This window comes from Megalobrama amblycephala, linkage group LG11 (genome assembly GCF_018812025.1).
Source record: "Megalobrama amblycephala isolate DHTTF-2021 linkage group LG11, ASM1881202v1, whole genome shotgun sequence".
NCBI classification, from domain to species: Eukaryota; Metazoa; Chordata; class Actinopteri; order Cypriniformes; family Xenocyprididae; genus Megalobrama; species Megalobrama amblycephala.
In genome coordinates this window covers 10,496,792-10,515,207 of record NC_063054.1, presented here as the reverse complement: position 1 = coordinate 10,515,207, position 18,416 = coordinate 10,496,792, and the positions used below count along the sequence as shown (strand labels likewise).

The following is an 18,416-nucleotide window of genomic DNA, read 5'->3' as shown; positions in this document are numbered from 1 at the left end:
GTTAATGGAGGCCAATTGGAACAAAAGTCAATGGGGCTGTTTGACTAACGGCCAATAAAGGCTTGTATATCACACGTTTTTTTTCCCCCTTTTTTTGCACATGCCTGACATTCATACCACATGGTAGAACTCCTTTATTCTGAGCATATTAGCCTCTAGGACCACTGCTGTCAATTGAACCGTTCGTTAAATATTGGAGATTATTTAAAAAACCTACTTTTGCGAACTAATCCTAGGTTTTTGGGCTCAACCTCGATAACTGTTAAAAAGCTTAAAACTCTATATTTCTTAGTTAACTGCATGTATTGGCTGTGAATGGTCTTTTCAATCTATGGTCTATGTGGTTACATGCTTGCTAAATAAAACATAATACCTTTTTACGAATGTGTTAAAGGCCTTAAAGCACTTGAACCCTGATAATTGCTGCTTGCAGCTATATTATTTTATGGTTATTTTATTTTAAATAAAACACCTTTCTGAGGCCTAATATTGCATCCACTGCAGTGTTTTTTTGTTTTTGTTTTTTAAATCAGTCCACATCTCTCTAAAAATCAGTAAACTTCACAGCTCTTCAGACCTAGATTCAGTTCCCACACTATTGTACCAATGATTTTTTTCAGCCGCTTATGATTACTTTGCAAGGATTTCTGAAGTTGGCATGAAATGGAAACTGCAGCCAACTTTACTTCCATACTGTGATGCATGTCTGAGTGAAACTGATTATAGAACAAGAAAAAAGATGTAGGGTGGGACTTGATTTTATTGATTGGTTATTGATTGGATTGTGAGCATTGCATATCGGAATGGAGACAGTTCTGACTGCATCACAGCGCATCCTTGCAAAACAGAGAAGTCTGTCATATTACAATAAGTAATGGCATTAAAGATTACGAGGTCAATGCATTGATGAATCGATCGCAACCACATCATTAAAATGTATTAAGAAAATAAATGGTTAATTTTGATTTCTTGCCAATTTTAAAACCATGTTACAAAGACTTCTCTCACACACAACAATTCTAACTCACAATTTCTAGCTGATTAAATATTTTGCAAAGATAATAATATTAATATTAATAAAATTAATATTCACAATAGAAATTTCAATAGGCTTTCCAAGGATTTACTCATTTGAATGACTTTTAAATAATGACTTTCCAGGCCTACAGATGATCATTTTTAATTTCCTATCATTTCCAGGTTTTCAATGATGTGGGAACTGCGTAGATTTTCTAATAAGTTATCCAGGAATTAAACCAAAAAAAATAGGCAAAATATGAAAAAAGGGGAAATTATCATGCAGAAATACAACAAGATCCATATCACTCTATACATCTCTCCCACTTGCATCGTCCTTCTCTCCATCACTCTATCCCTATCCTCCTGCTCCCTCCCCTGAATCACTCCATCCCTGTCCTCTGACAAGCCCAGACTGGGGAGACGCTCAGATTGGTGTGAAATCGATATTTAATGGGACCGTGCGTGTACGTGTGTGTAGGATTGATGTTGTGGGTCTCAGAGGATTTTAGAGGCTAAGCGTATGTCAGGGGAGATATTTATTGTGCATGCGCGCGCGTACGTCGTTAAGCTCAGATTGGTGTGAAATTGTGGTTTAATGGACAGGAAATGGTGTGTGTTATTTTTGGAGCAGACCTCTCTCATCGCCTCAGAAACTAATGAGCCACAGTCTCTCCAGGAGACCAAATGCACACACACCAACAGCGATCGGTTACACACCTCAAAACTACACACTCATTTATCATTTACAAACACAGACCTACCCCCCCCCCCCCATCTCACACATATAAATACCAAAAAGGCATTTCAGTAACAGTGTCAGTCTGTGAAGACGCATTCAATTTCTTAAACACAAACATCCATTCTGTTGCACATTTGTAAGTCAGATAAGTCAAGCGACTCACTCTGCATTATTCCACGGTCCTGTGTTAACATGCAAGGGTGAATGTGTATACACAGGTAAGCAGAACACCCCAGTTGGACCAGGAGGTGAAAAACAAAATGTGTTTTTTCTGCTGCTTGGTTGTACAATGAAAGAGAGGGAGAGAGATTTCCAGCTGGAAATCATGAAATCTGGCATTGGACTAGACAGAATCAAGGTGACCTGATGCCACAGGGTGCATGTGCTCAAACAGACACACACACACACACACACACACACACACACACACACACACACTCTCACTCAAACTCGCCTATTGACTTTGACAAAAAAAAAAAAAAAAAACTATTTTAAATTAAATTTTGCAGCCAAATTTCATATAAAAATCCAAAACTAGAGCTGCACAATTAATCAAAATTATAGCTTATTAATCTAAATTATAGTTTAATGCGATTATCAAATAGCAAATATTCCAATTTAATTCAATATCTGTGCTGCACTTCCTGCAGTTTTCCAACAAAATAAATGTTAGTATTGTAAGTTTTTGTATATTTGTACTGTAAAGTAAAATTATTAATATATTATTTTTCTTAAATACTATTTTTCATTTAATAATTTAGAATTATTATAATTTATTTAATTCTTATACATGAATAATTTAGAATTCAATAATAAATGTAATAATAATCATAATTAAAATATTATAATTTATTTTATTATAAGCCCTGGAAGGGGGCGATATACTGGTTAAAACGATAAACCAATAGAGATATGTTAACCAGAATACATTTTTGAGTATCATTTCTATTCAGGTTATGCCAGTGTTTCCTGCAATGGAAGTTAAAAACAAACATGTTTCAACAGAAATCAAAATGTACTCGATTTATGAATTCGTTTTGATTCGCAGAACTTGCATTATAGAATGCAAGGAGATAAAAAAGCATAATAAAAATATTAATATTATTATAATATTATAGACATATTGATATATAATCTTACATTTAATTGACCAAATTTAGCCTGTAAACCAGGCTAAATGTGATTTTTAATCACATTCTGTATCACAATCACATTTTTTTTTTAATCTGGGAGGCTAAATAAATAAATAAATCGCAATTAGACCCAACTTAAACCAAAGAATTTAAATCAAAATCAGTCATAATCAATCATCAGGCTCATGTGCCCTTGAACACTTTATTTTATGGTCATTTCATTTAAAATAAATGCATTTCACTAGTCTCTAGTCCTACTTTCAGGGTTCCCACAACATTTGAGCAATGAATTTCCATGATTTTTCCAACCAGTTATTTCTAGATAATTAAATATTTTACAGCGGATCATGACACAGCGGATTTACTTATGATAGAACTTTCCATAAGTTTTCAAGACTATCAATTTCCATGACTTTTCCTGGCAATTACAATTATCAAATTATCTGTTTTTTCCAGGTTTTCCATGACTGTGGGAACACCATAAACGATCTATCCAGAAGTTAATCAACTGGAAGAAATCTACTAAGAACCTTTGCCAAAAATACAACTTTCATGAAAATGCTGCCACAGGCCAAGCAAGGACATTATTTAAAATTTAATTTCAGCCAAATTTTGCTGTAAATCTTCAGAGATGAGCACAACACAGAGGTCATAGGAAAACCAATCACATGAAGGCATGAACCAATCCCTGCGCCTGTTCATGTGCTCTCAGCTAAAGTGCCAAATGCAGTGGGCATGAACAGATATGTCATGCCTTTCTCCTTAAATGGCCTCGCTCTCGTGCCGTTCCAGGGCGGGAGGCAGTGTGGTGCCACAAGGACCCTCAAAGTGATATCTGTTGATGAGAAACACATCTCAAATAAACCACACACAGGTGTTCAATTTGTTTTATGGTTCAGTGTTTGCTCAAATGCGACAGCAAAAGACGTCAAAGTCCGTGCACACGCGGAGGCTTGTGTGCGCTAGAGCAGCTATGAGTTTTCCTCTTAAATGGGCTGACTGAGAGGCACCTCTATGACTCATGTAAAGAGATAGTTTGTGTATTTGTATGTCTTACTTAAAGCGCTCAGTAGCAGGTGTGCACTCCATGTTGAATTCAGCTACAGGCACTCCTCTACCCGCCACCTGAGGAGCGAACATGGCCGCTGGGTAAACTACGGAGGAGGTGCCCACCTAGAGACAGGAAAACAATGTGACGCACGTGGAATACAGTTGGAGGTGACAAATTCTTTATGTAAAGGTGTCAAAATACACAGCTGTGTTTGGAATTGATGAGATTGTGTAATAAATGTTTAGGATGACACTTATGCTCTGTTCTAAAACCTAGTGAGCTGAAGCCTAAATTGGCAGCTTCCTTCTTAGGCAGCATTCTAACTATCACAGCATGGACAGGGCTTGACATTAACCCCAGCCAACCTGATAAATGCGGGTGGATTTCAGAGTGGCGTGTAACACAGTCACTCCTACTAGACCGGTTGAGTTATGTAATATATAAAAAGGCATCTGAAATAATAAACTATGTGCAATGCAGTGTTGTCAAAAATAATGCTTCCAATGCACATTTTCTGCAGAATAGACACACAATACACTAATTTCATTTGATCCGGATGAATATTGTTGGCCTTACAGGGCTTGAATTTCGGTGTGGGATTGTGCGTATTGTGCATAATTTTATTCCGGTCTTGGGTATTCATGTAAACACAGTCTGTTATGTTTTAAGTGAATGTAAACAGTTGAGGAAGAAAACGCATGTGTAACAGTCTTAAAGTGACAGCAGCCTAATAAACCTGCTGCCAAATTATGAGATAATATTAAAAATATCTATATGGCAGTGTTTCCCCATGGTATCAATGTCAAAACTGTGGCCAGTGAAAATGCTGAGTGGCTAGTAACTTTGGAAAACCACTAGCCACAGTGGCTGGTGATATACTGGTTAAAACGATAAAGCAATAGAGATATGTTAACCAGAATACATTTTTGAGTATCATTTCTATTCAGGTTATGCCAGTGTTTCCTGCAATGAAAGTTAAAAACAAACACGTTTTAACCGAAATTAAAATGTACTCGATTTGTGAATTTGTCTTGATTCGCAGAACTTGCATTATAGAATGCAAGGAGATAAAAAGACTGCACGCAAAAACAAACTCACAAACGCCATCAAATTCCGATTCATAAACAAATGACTCATTTGAGCAGTATGAATCAGTCTAATGCAGTGGTCGCCAACCCGTCGATCGCGGAAATAGGAGTACAAAAATACATTACATTTCTCCAGTCTTTGTACTGTATTTTTGTATTTATTTTTATGTTATTTTCGGGAGCTACTGGGACAGAAAGTTGAAGGTAAATAGCCCACATTATGTCTGAGTCTGTAAACGGCCGTTAACAAGAGGCCAGAGACGCTGAAGACGGACGCGAAGAGGAGAAAATTCTGTAGCAGGCAGAGCAGCTCACTGTACACGATGCTCGAAATATAGGAAGAAAATATAAATATTGAATTGGGGGTGAGGGATTATGAATTCATCTCGAAAAGGAGATCAGTCTTCAGGAAGATTTCGATGGCAATGGCATTTTATTTTCCTCTTACCTCTGAGTAAAGTTACGGAAGAGGATTAGGGCCAAGCAATAATAAAAAAATAAAACCATCTCGAGATTAAAGTTGTTAAATTTCGAGAAAAAAGTCGAAATAAAATGTTGAGAATAAACTTGTTAAATTAGGAGAAAAAACTCGTTAAATTTCGAGAAAAAGGATGACTTTATTCTCAACATTTTATCTCGACTTTTTTCTTGAAATTTAACGAGTTTTTTCTCGTAATTTAATGAGTTTATTCTCAACATTTTATCTCGACTTTTTTCTCGAAATTTAACAATTTTAATCTCGAGATGGTTTTATTTTTTTATTATTGCTTGGCCCTAATCCTCTTCCTTATAAAGTAGCTAATTATTAGCACATTTCAGCTTTGTTTACAGCGGTAACCAAGGAAACGCTGTATCACTGCTGCTCCATAAGCGCCACCTGCTGTCAGAGAGTGAATCTGCGTCTCATTCAGCCTGCTGTTTTTGTTTCATGCTTTTTTTGTGTGTAGCATTTATAATTTCAAAGATATAGTAAGACCATTCTGTTTTTGGTTTAAATCTTGAAATTAAATCTAATTCTTTGTTTGTTTGGATTGTGATTAAAAAGCAGTGGTTCCCTCTAATTTGAAGTGGCTATGTATTTTTGTTTATTATAATAATATTAATAATAAATATCTGTAACCAGTATCAGAATCGGCCAATTTGCTTGTAAAAATAATAAATAAATAAGAATCTACATTGACCATGAAAAAAAATACTAAATACAATCTGGGCTGTCTTATTCTATCAAGTAGATCTTGTCTTTCAAAAGGGTCGAGGTCAGGGATCTTGGGCTTAAAAAGGTTGGTGACCACTGGTCTAATGAATCCTTCACTGAATTAAGTTAAAGGGTTAGTTCACTATCAAATTAAATTTTCCTGATAATTTACTCACCCTCATGTCATCCAAGATGTTCATGTCTTTCTTTCTTCAGTCGAAAAGAAATGTAGGTTTTTGATGAAAACATTCCAGGATTATTCTCCTTATAGTGGAATTCACTGGACTCCAAACGGTTGAAGGTCAAAATTACAGTTTCATTGCAGCTTCAAAGGGCTTTAAACGACACCAGACGAGGAATAAGGGATCGCCTTCCAAGTGCTTCCGCCAAAACCACACTTTTGTATTCTTCAAAAAGCTTACGCTGTATGTCCTACGAACGCAGCGCCAGTTCCATTTTTCCGTTTTGCTAGTTAATACCCTTATTCCTTGTCTGGTATCGTTTGAAGCTGCACTGAAACTGTAATTTTGACCTTCAACCATTTGGAGGCCATTGAAGTCCACTATAAGGAGAATAATCCTGGAATGTTTTCATCAAAACCCTTAATTTCTTTTCGACTGAAGAAAGAAAGACACGAACATCTTGGATGACGTGGGGGTGAGTAAATTATCAGGAAAATTTTATTTGAAAGTGAACTAATCATTTAACTGAATCAACATATGACTCACTGGAAGTGTTGTCCATTCTGAAATTAAAGGGTTAGTTCACCCAAAAATGAAAATTCTGTCATTTATTACTCACCCTCATGCAGTTCCACACCCGTAAAACCTTCATTCATCTTCGGAACACAAATTAAGATATTTTAGTTGAAATCTGATGGCTCAGTGAGGCCTGCATAGGGAGCAATGACACTTCCTCTCTCAAGATCCATAAAGGATCTTCAGGAAGCATCAGAGCACAAATGAATCAGTGTATCGAATCTGCTGTTCGGAGTGCCAAAGTCACGTGATTTCAGCCGTTGGCAGTTTGACACACGATCTGAATCATGATTCGATACACTGATTCATTATGCTCCGAATCTTCCTGAAGCAGTGTTTTGAAATTGGCTTTGAAATCACTAAATAAGTTTTGTTTTTTGGCGCACCAAAAATATTCTTGTCGCTTTATAATATTAATATTGAACCACTGTACTCACATGAACCGATTTAAATATGTTTTTAGTACCTTTATGGATCTTGAGAGAGGAAGTGTCATTGCTCCCTATGGAGGCCTCACGGAGCTATCGGATTTCAACTAAAATATCTTAATTTGTGTTCCGAAGATTAATGAAGGTTCTACGGGTGTGAAACGGCATGAGGGTGAGTAATAAATGACAGAATTTTCATTTTTGGGTGAACTAACCCTTTAAGCTATTTTTGCATATCGAAGGCTCATGAAACTTTACTTAACGTAATTTCTGACTAGAACTGATCTCTGCTAATTGACTCCAGTGGAGTCTGATGTTAGTCTGTTGCTAAGCAAACAACTCGATACTTTAAAAATACATGTGATGTGATGCTAATTTTGGAGTTCTTCAAAATAAGGTATTATAGAAGGCAGAATAATGTTGCAGCTTAACTTCTGGCACAGTCTTGATGCCCAAAAATGCTTTCTATGTATGCAGCTCACTAGGTAGGTTCTGTAATAAGTAGATTATGCAATTTTATGCATTTATGTGTGATCACTCACCACTAAGCAGAGATCACACTTTTCCAGCTCCTGCTCCACAGCAGTGAGAATATCTGAATCTAAAGTCTCTCCGAACCAAACCACATGAGGCCTCAACAATCCGTTACAGCCCCTCCTTTCACACCTACAAACACAAAGTACAAAATTAACATTAGACACATGGATATCTGCTGCCCACTGCTGGAGAAAAAGTGTTACTATTCTCAAAATCTTGATTAAATTATTTCTATAGCGATCTTTAGATCTTTTTTTCATTTCTCCCTTAAGTCCAGCTATAATATTCGTCGAGGTTTCTTGCACCAAAACATGGCTACCCTCCCTCCCTCTCTACATTAAACAGCCTTACAGTATGTTTATAGTAAAGCAAACTAGAGCTCTGCATTCCAGCAGCATCTGATTAGATTTGTTGTGGCTCAGGACATCATTCCTGATTTGTAGGCAGGAGTGGGCGATTTTTCCTAATAGTGATTTTTCCTAATAGTTTCCTTGATAGTGAAAGCAGACTGAGAGGTAATAATGCAATTACACTACATTTTCTTCATGTTTTTGAAAGATTCTTATGCTCACCAAGGCTTCATTTATTTGATCAGAAATACATAAAAATGGTAATATTGTGAAATATTACAACTTAAAATAGCTGCTTTTTATTTGAATATATTGTAAAATTTACTCCTGTGATGGCAAAGCTGAATTTTCAGCATGAATATGCAGATTTGGAGATCAAGAAAAATTTCTTATTATTATCCATGTGCTTAATGTTTTTGTGCAAGCCATTATACAGTTTTTCAGGATTTTTTGATTAATCAAAAAAAGAAAGTTCAAAAGAACAGCATTTATTTGTAACCAATGTAAATGTCTTTACCGTCATTTTGTTCAGTTTAATTTGTCATTGCTGGATAAAAGTATTAATATCTTTCAAAACCCCAAACTAAACGGTAGTGTAATTTTCAGTTCCTTGCAAGCTAAAAAAAATAAATAAATAAAAAATTGCAAAACGGATTCAGATTCTGAAGAAAAATCTGAACAAACCCATGCAAAAGGTTTTGCAGACTTCCACGCAACTGCGTTTATTAAATATCTACCCAAAACAGCTGCATTTCACTAGATGCCGCAATTTCTGACCTATGATCATGTTTTACTGATCTGCATTTAACAACAAACACTCTCACAAACCTGGGCAGATGCTCTACTGGTATTCGGGCATCCTTGGCTTTGGGGTCAGGCTCTCTGAGGATTGAAAAAAAGAAAGACAATTCATATTTTTCACTTATAGGAACGAAATATGAGGGCAAAACAAGGCTTTCCTCCATTGCCCACCAGTTTTACAAGGTTTGTGCTAGTAAGTACTAATGTAGTAAGACAGTGATATTAAAAGACCAAATTCAATATACACTTTATGGATGATGCATACTATGTACAGGCAAGCAGATGATCCCAGAATATAAACACAACAAGCGGTTACTCATTAAGCGTTTTTCGAAAGAAAACCATTATAAAGAAAACACAATCATTTAGCATGTTGCATTCATATTCTGGGCTCATCTGCTCACCTGTATATAGTATGCATATTCAATAAGTTTTAAATTGAGTTTGATCTTTTAATATCACTGTTTTAGTTTAAAGGTGCCCTTGAATTAAAAATTGAATTTACCTTGGCATAGTTAAATAACAAGAGTTCAGTACATGGGAAAGACATACATTGTGTTTCAAACTCCATTGTTTCCTCCTTCTTATATAAATCTCATTTGTTTAAAAGACCTCCGAAGAACAGACGAATCTCAACATAATACCCACTGTTACGTAACAGTCGGGGTGTACGCCCCCAATATTTGCCTATGCCAGCCCATGTTCCCAACATTATGAAAGGCATTAGACAAGGGCAGACAGTATTAACGTCTGGATCTGTGCACAGCCGAATCAACAGACTAGGTAAGCAAGCAAGAACAACAGCGAAAAATGGCAGATGGAGCAATAATAACTGACATGATCCATGATAACATGATATTTTTAGTGATATTTGTAAATTGTCTTTCTAAATGTTTCGTTAGCATGTTGCTAATGTAGGCTACTGTTGGTTAAAGTTACCATCGTTTCTTACTGTATTCACAGAGACAAGAGCCGTCGCTATTTTCATTATTAAACACTTGCAGTCTGTATAATTCATAAACACAACTTCATTCTTTATAAATCTCTCCAACAGTGTGTAATGTTAGCTTTAGCCACGAAGTACTATCAAACTCGTTCAGAATCAAATATAAACACCCAAATAAATACTATACTCACATGACCCGAAGCATGCATGCAGCATACATGACGAATATCTTGTAAAGATCCATTTGAGGGTTATATTAGCTGTGTGAACTTTGTAAATGCACTGTATTATAGAGTCGCGAGCTCGATGGGCAGGGAGAACGAGATTTAAAGGGCCAGTAGCCCCTGAATCGGTGCATAGTTAATGATGCCCCAAAATAGGCAGTTAAAAAAATTAATTTAAAAAAATCTATGGGGTATTTTGAGCTGAAACTTCACAGACACATTCAGGGGACATCTTAGACTTATATTACATCTTGTAAAAAAACGTTCGATGGCACCTTTAATGTTAAGCTGTTTTTAGTGATACTGCAGCAGGTGCTGTATATAGATCACAAGTGCCCAAAACTTGCCTTTTGATCACATTTTTGATTTTCTTCTTTTGAGATGACAGGTCTGTAATTCAGTTCTATGCATGTTTTGCCTCCAGATTTAATAGCCGCGTTTCCACTGCAGGAACTTTTCCCAGTAACTAAGGACTTTGGGGTGGTACTCGGTGTGTTTCGACCACATAAACCAGGGTCTAAATGAAGTTCCAGGTAAAAATGTCCACCTCAGAGAGTACCTGCTCACGAGATTACTTTTGGTGGAGGGACTTGGATGCTGAACATGCTGATTGGTTGAGTTCACGCAGCATTTTGATTGAATGACTCCACACAGCATTTTATTTCAACCACCATTTTAAAAGTCTGTTGCGTTCAGTAAGAGTTGTTTGCTATTCGAATCGACAATGGAGTTTAAAAAATACGACCGATGGACTGACGACGAGGTTCAGGCTTTATTGAGCTTATACGTGGAGGATGAAATCCAGCGGGAAATGGAAAGTCGTGCGCAGTCCTACGTCACTAGACTAATCTTCAAGGTACTTTAGACCACGATGAAAATGCAGACAGCAACAGGTCTAGGGGGAAAAAGTTCCTGGGACAAATTTTTTGGGTAATTTCGGTGGAAAAGCTTATGAATAAGGACCATATAAGGAAAGTGCAGTCTCTTGTGATTTAATTATTTGATGAAATAATGATGTGTTTGCATGAGCTTTTACCCTTTCCCCTCCAGAGCAGGGCAGATTGGACTCTTATGGTTGGCTGTGACTTCTCCACAGCTCATGCAGCGAGTTTTAAATAGACTTCCTAGAGAGAGAGAGATAGATCAGTTGAAGAGAAGACGCTCAATTAGAAGGATTGATTGTTTGGAAAGATAGGACAAGAGCCCCACCCACCAAATAGATGACCAATCATTTTCAGTTCTGTTTTCCAGATTTTAGCTAGTAATAAATGTACTATAACAGTGACAAGATCCAGTCCTGGTTTGAGTTGGCGTTGTCTCACCGTGGATCTCATAGACGTGTTTGGAACCAGCACGATGGTGCAGTTCATCGATGTTCTGAGTGATGATCACAACAGAGCGCCCCTGCTGGCTGAGACGGGACTCACACTCCGCTATAGCCAGATGTGCTGGGTTTGGCATCTTACTGCGCATTACCTGCAAATAATATGTTATTAGCATGCAACCAAACACTAACTTTTATTTAAAGGGGTGGTTGACTATGATTTCACTTTTTTAAGTTTAGTTAGTGTGTAATGTTGCTGTTTGAGCATAAACAACATCTGCAAAGTTACGACGCTCAAAGTTCAATGCAAAGGGAGATATTTTCTTTTAAAGAATTCGATGTTTAAGGACTACAACAAACAGCTGGTAGGGACTACAACGAGCTTCTTCTTCCGAGCTTCAGGGACTACAATGAGCTTTTAATTTACATAAACCCCGCCCCCGAGAACACACAACAAAGGGGGCGAGGAATAGATCACTGAAAGGAAAAAATGCAATTATGATATTGGTAGTTATTTGGTCAGCAATGTGTGACCCACCTCACGCCTGTAATGGTAAAATTCCCATACTAAAGAAGGATCTCGAGAGAAAGCTTCAGGGGTTGCCAAATCCTGAAAGACAAAAAGAAGTGGAGAAACCAAGAGATGGTCCTTTTAAAAGAATACCAAAAAACAGTTACACATCCCAAATCAATATATATAATATATATGTGTGTGTGTGTGTGCATTTGCTGTGACTACAGTATGTTACCGTTTCATTATTATTAATGTTTACTTGTGTGCATATGTTGTGACTACAGTATGTTACTGTTTATGTGCTCTGTTATAGGAAGCCTGACAGATTTGGTCAGATCTGTCAAACAGATGTTGAAAGTTTACAGTCATTATTTACAATGCAACATGTAAACTATGTTTTACAGGGCCATTTGTATATAATTGTGAAACATAAATAAAAGAAAAGTCATACGGTTTAATATAAAACAGGTACCCTACTACTGCACCTTTTCCACTACTTTTCAACGTCTTCAATGATTCACAGATTCAATCAGGCCTTTTACACAGCAAAGGAAGACTTCATTGAGAAGTGCATTTAAGCTTATTTATGTTGTGAAATAGAGCTTAGTTACTCGTACTCACGCTGTTACTCGAACTTCAAGTACATATACAGATTTTTTTTGTTGTCGTTTATTTTTTTGTTTTGTTTTTGTAAAAAATGTCTTTTTAGGGCCTTCAAAGTTTATGTGTGTAGATTAATGAAATATGTTTGATATATATTTTTTTTTTACATTCACTAAACTTATTTTTTTTATTCTGCTTTCTGATAATTTGATCTATTCTAAATATTTTTCTAAAATAAAATTATTTTATTTTTTAATATATATATATATATATATATATATATTAAAAATATATTTTTCAGATAACATTTTAACAATTTGTTTTAGTATGATGATTATTATTTAATTTTTTTATTTTTTTTAAATTTAATTATCTAAATATTATTACATTTAATATTTTCTTCACACAGTATAAACTGTTTTTTTTTTTTACATGTAAAATATAAATATTGTAAATATTTATATAGCTGCCTTTATAATATCAATAGTGTCCCTCACAAGGTGTCCCTCAGCATATTTGGGGGTGCTTAGCATCAAAACTTTTGAAAAACCTTGGTATAAGTCAGTGCAAGTCATACATTTTAAGTAGGATGCTAAAACAGCTTGCTGTTACAGGAACTACGTTACCTTCTTTTGTATATTGTCTACAGCTATACACTGAAAATATTGTGTGTGTGGTTCAGTTATACCATTTGTTGTGGGGACATAATGTCACAAAGATGGCAACATCCAAAATCCTTGTTCTTGTGGAGACATTTTTTGGTCCCCATGAGGAAAACAGCTTTTAAATCAGACTAAGTGGTGTTTTTTGAAAATGTAAAAATGCAGAAAGATTTCTGTGAGGGTTGTGATCAATCATTATGTCTATGTAAAGTCCCCATAAATCATGAAAACACAACGTGTGTGTGTGTGTGTGTGTGTGTTCCATTAATCTAAATCCATATATTTATGGTGTGTTACCTGTGCTTGCCATTTCCTCCAGTAGCCCCCCTGTCCTCTAAAGGTTGGTACGCCACTCTCTGCACTCACTCCAGCCCCCGTAATGATAGCAATGTGCTTTGCTTTAGCAAACTCCTTACGAAATTTTGTTAAATCTGCAAATAAACACAAATTGTAAATCATTTAGTTGACAGGCATTAACACAACATCCCCAAAAATCTTTTCAGAAATATCCATTTAAAAGTGCTAGTGTCCTACTTGAGCTTGGTCTGGCCATCTCTGGAGAGTTCCAGTTCAGTCTGCCTGCTGCACACAGGTGAGAGGTCAAACCCCTACAAGCCAAATGCCGCACAATCATCGAGGGTTAAATGTCTCGCTGCACAGCTAGAAAATCAAAAAATATACCTATAAAATAACCCAAAATACAATGTACTCACCAGTAGACATACACAGAATCAGAGAATGAGATTAAAGCACTTCCTCTTTCTGTAAGTAAATGTAGCTTTACTAGAAATGAGGCATGTTTTAAAACTAGTTTTACAAGTTGTGAAATTCTGGAATGATATCCTTCTCCCATTCTTACTCTCACAAATTGAAAAAATTTTATTATGGCCCTATGTACAGCCCAAAATAAAAGATTTGGTTTAAAGAAATTATGACTGATATAAATATATAACCCTCTGTTGTGCAGCACCTTTATTACAATAAATAAAATACAAAATGCATATTCTCTTGTTATATTTGTTATAAACAATAATAAAGAAAACAATAGAAATCATAAGTTTGTTTTCTTTTATAGTGAATTTTACTTTCCATCATTCTATTTTTATGGTTTTTATTATTTTTGATGTGAAACAACAACAAACCTCTGTAACTATTAATATGATTTTGATTATATAAACCCAAAAATTTTTTTTAAAACAACTTTTGAAATTTTGATAATATTAAAAAATTAACTTAAAGGTGCAATATGTAAAAAATTCTGTCCGCTAGAGGTCGCTAGAGGCCTATTCAAAACAAAGGAGTAGCTTGATGAAGACAAGTTTGAGCGTGGAATCTTGGGACATGTGGTCTTCACCTCACAGCCGGTGGAAAACAATTGGGATAGGACTCGGGAAGAAATCATGTTAATGGATGCGATTATTAAAGGTGATAGAGAGGATTTTTTCGTCGACTGAGAATCCAAAGACTGTTACTGAGTTTTTGAAATAAGCGCATGCGTCAGAACAGCGCCCTCCTTCACAGCTCATTTCAAAGGAACGCCTCCCAAAACTCGTGCACGAGTATTGGAAAACGAGTGTTTACCACCGGCATTCGCTGTGTCGTGTTTTTTGGATTCATTATGTCGGACTCACCGCAGGTAACTCATAATCTGCAGTTGTTATTCTTGTCTCCTGACAAAAACATTGCATGCGGCGCCTGTGGAGTGTGGAAAGTTACTGGAGAGCGCAGCCGTGCACGTCTCTCACAAGGAACGTCACGGCAGTGATTGACAAGCCAGAGGGCCAATCGTTTACGCGATGATGTTTTTAAGGCCCTACCTCGTGCACAGATGATGTATATTAATATTATTACTTTCAGTGCACCTAATAAATAGTCTTTTATCAGTTAGTAAAGACAGTTTCAAGTAATAATGCAAAAATGTATAAAACAAAACATCCTCTTTAGCACCTTTAACGTTACTGTAGTGTGAAGCAGAGCAGGACCGAGTGTTGTGGGAGCTGAACGAGGAGCTGGAGCGATTGCGCAACACACGCCTCACGAGCAGCGGGACTTTTATTATGACACAGTCGCCGGCGCCGCTTCCTCTTTTCCGGTCATGAGTATGAGGTAACACAGCTCTGTTTATCATATTTGATACATTTGATTGTGTTGAAAATTATGTTATAACGTTACTCTGTGCGTTCGCTCAGCGGCTGCTTTGAGACACTGTTGCACACTGCAGTAAGATATATCGATTTATACAAATTAAAACCGGAAACCGAGGGTAACACGGGTATGACGCAATTGACAGGCGACTCCTCGCACGTCCCGACTTCGGTAAAGTTGGTTTTATATTCGCACATTCGGACTTCTGATAAATTCAGACTTTCCAATAAATGTGCAATAAACTAATGTTTGCGAATTTTAAGCAGCGACATGATATTGACAACCAACGATTGTCAACTTACAAAATTTTTCACAGTCGATCAAAATGGGCAAGTATTGTTTTAATGGCATATTTACTTGTGAATGTCCACTGAATGTCCAATGTAATGTGCGAATATAAAACCAACTTTACCTAAGTCACGTCCCGGAGCCTTGGTTAAAATTGCAATTTTCTCACGATTTACAATTAGATGCAAACATTTGGGATAATCTCAAGTAAGTAAGTTCTCAAGTAAATAAGTACTCAAGTGAACTAAATATATATAGTGGTTTTTGGATATTTTACTGCAAAAATCTTACATATTGTAGCTTTGTCTGTTATGAATGATGTTCTTTATTTACAACCTGTTCAGTTGCATAAGAAATAAAATCATGCTTCGTCATAATAATTACATAAATCATCATACTTATGATATACTAATTCAAAATTTTGACATACTTTATGAATTAGTATGTCATAATTATGAGTCATAATTTCAACTTATCTCATAAATGACATAAATTGTCAAAATTATGACTTTTTTTGTCATAAAAGATTTGCCAAAGCATGATTTTTTTGTTCTATGTAGCGAAAATGGTCTTCAATAAATGGCACTATTACAGAAAAATGAACAGAGAACAGAACTGGGGTAGTGCAATAATTAAATCTTTAATAAACATATGTGGACCTTGAAGGACATTATAAAATTGACCACAGCTCTGCAGAGGTGCCAACTTCGCAAGGTGAATACTAAAATAGTTTAAGTATAAGAACTCATCTGTAGTTTGACAAGCACTTGATAGGTCAAACATCAACAATAACAAAGCAGCAGATGATTTGAACACAAAGCTCTCGTCGAACAGAAAGAAAGGAAAAGCTTGACCGTTACCTGCGTATGTTCCGTCACACAGACTGTGTAGAAGTGGAGCAGAAGATGAAATCTGTACTTGTTTCATCCACTCAGTTTCTGTTATGAAGGGTGAGCCACACGAAGGCAAATGTTACTAAGCACCTCTGAGGGGTTTGGTGGCTCAAAAAGCACAATCCCCTATTGAGTCACATTCAAACCCGTGAACATTTTTTATAGTTATTAACGATACATGTACACTATTAAGTATAAAAGTTTAAACAAGCTCACATCAATGATTGTTATCTGACAAAAAAAAAACAGAAAAATCAGCCACAGTAAGTTCTATAAAATTATTTTAGAAACGCCATTCCAGTAAACACATTCGACTGTGATTGGTCCATCCTGTCCATCGCGGAGAAAAGTAACTGTTACCGCGTGTCTGTGCGCTGCTTCAATAATTTGCACCTGAATGATCACACTGAGAAACTAATAGCCAATAAATTGGTATTTCAAAAGTGGAGATTTAAAATATGAAAATAGTTATTTATACACATTGCATTTGACCAATAAGAGAAAACGTTTGGGCCACTAAACCCCGCCCATTTCATTCTATTCGCCGGTAGTGACGACAGTGTGTTATGATGAGAGCGGCCTCTAGTGTGGAGTAGATATTTTTGTCAGTCATAAAGAAGCTTGAAATATAATAAAAACGCTGATTTCATCGATAGCCCGGTATGTTAAAGTGAATTTAATATTTAATTTTTGGTTATAAGAGATGTATAATCCCCACCGTACCTATCTGTTATCAATTGCCAATTCTTTATTCCGTATAATTTCTTTATTCTTCCGTATAATTCTTTATTCCGTATAATTTCTTTATTCTTCCGTATAATTCTTTATTCCGTATAATTTCACAAATTGCTACAAATTTTCTTGGCATTCAAAATTATTTGAACATTTTTCCAACCCTTAAAGTAATAGTTCACTTTCAAATTAAAATTTCCTGATAATTTACTCACCCCCATGTCATTCAAGATGTTCATGTCTTTCTTTCTTCAGTCGAAAAGAAATTAAGGTTTTTGATATAAACATTTCAGGATTTTTCTCCATATAGTGGACTTCAATGCAGCCCAAACGGTTGAAGGTCAAAATTACAGTTTACAGCGATCCCAGGCGAGAAAAAAGGGTCTTATCTAGAGAAACCATCGCTCATTTTCTAAAAAAAAAAAAAAAAAAAAAAAAAAAAAAATATATATATATATATATATATATATATATATATATATATATGTATATATAAGTTTTAACAATACATTTTTGAACTAGTTTGAACTAAACTGTCATATGCAATATGCTAGTGCAAGTGTATAACAATTAGTTCAAACTTTAACCTGTGGAGGGCAGTAATGCACTTAGCAGTGTCTACACTGCTGGAATTCAAATAGAGAAGAAGAAGAAGAGAGCTAGTTCAAGTTGAGCATTTATTGTTAATTTTGACCTTCAACCGTTTGGGCTGCATTGAAGTCCACTATATGGAGAAAAATCCTGAAATGTTTTCATCAAAAACCTTAATTTCTTTTTGACTGAAGAAAGAAAGACAAACATCTTGGATGACAGGGGGGTTAGTAAATTATCAGGAAAATTTAATTTGAAAGTGAACTAATCCTTTAAAGCGGGTTAAAAAGTATAGGATGAATGAATGGATGGACACACATTACTTATCAAATATCCACACCCCCTTTATTTGGAATAAATAGGCCTAGTGCAAACACAATCCAGAAAGCATCTT

At 35.9% G+C, this 18,416-nt stretch overlaps 1 protein-coding gene across 4 annotated transcripts; it reads right to left on the bottom strand.

Moving 5' to 3' along the window:
* Positions 1-3,061: 3,061 nt before the first annotated feature.
* On the bottom strand, positions 3,062-17,192 carry sirt5 (sirtuin 5). Of its 4 annotated transcripts, none has more exons than XM_048208650.1 (10): positions 16,667-17,192; positions 13,908-13,981; positions 13,671-13,804; positions 12,133-12,204; positions 11,593-11,746; positions 11,307-11,394; positions 9,128-9,181; positions 7,955-8,078; positions 3,950-4,065; positions 3,062-3,727 (listed from the first exon to the last, which is right to left on the bottom strand). In XM_048208650.1, exons 2-10 carry the CDS (start codon positions 13,924-13,926, stop codon positions 3,655-3,657), a joined length of 834 nt encoding a protein of 277 aa, XP_048064607.1. In that variant the 5' UTR covers positions 13,927-13,981; positions 16,667-17,192; the 3' UTR covers positions 3,062-3,654. The 4 variants fall into 4 exon arrangements, with proteins under 4 accessions (XP_048064607.1, XP_048064605.1, XP_048064606.1 ...); XM_048208648.1 differs by having other exon boundaries at positions 13,908-14,033; positions 16,667-17,190; XM_048208649.1 differs by lacking the exon at positions 16,667-17,192 and adding an exon at positions 15,321-15,362 and having other exon boundaries at positions 13,908-14,033.
* Positions 17,193-18,416: the final 1,224 nt, after the last annotated feature.

What these genes read in the sequence shown, in the direction of transcription:
- sirt5 (XM_048208647.1), bottom strand. Translation starts at nt 14,226, where the DNA reads ATGGGAGAAGGATATCATTCCAGAATTTCACAACTTGTAAAACTAGTT. An exon ending in GATTCTGTGTATGTCTACTG is followed by an intron (nt 13,982 to 14,086) that starts GTGAGTACATTG and finishes TTTGGCTTGTAG; the next exon opens with GGGTTTGACCTCTCACCTGT. An exon ending in CCTGCTACTGAGCGCTTTAA is followed by an intron (nt 3,728 to 3,949) that starts GTAAGACATACA and finishes TCTCATCAACAG; the next exon opens with ATATCACTTTGAGGGTCCTT.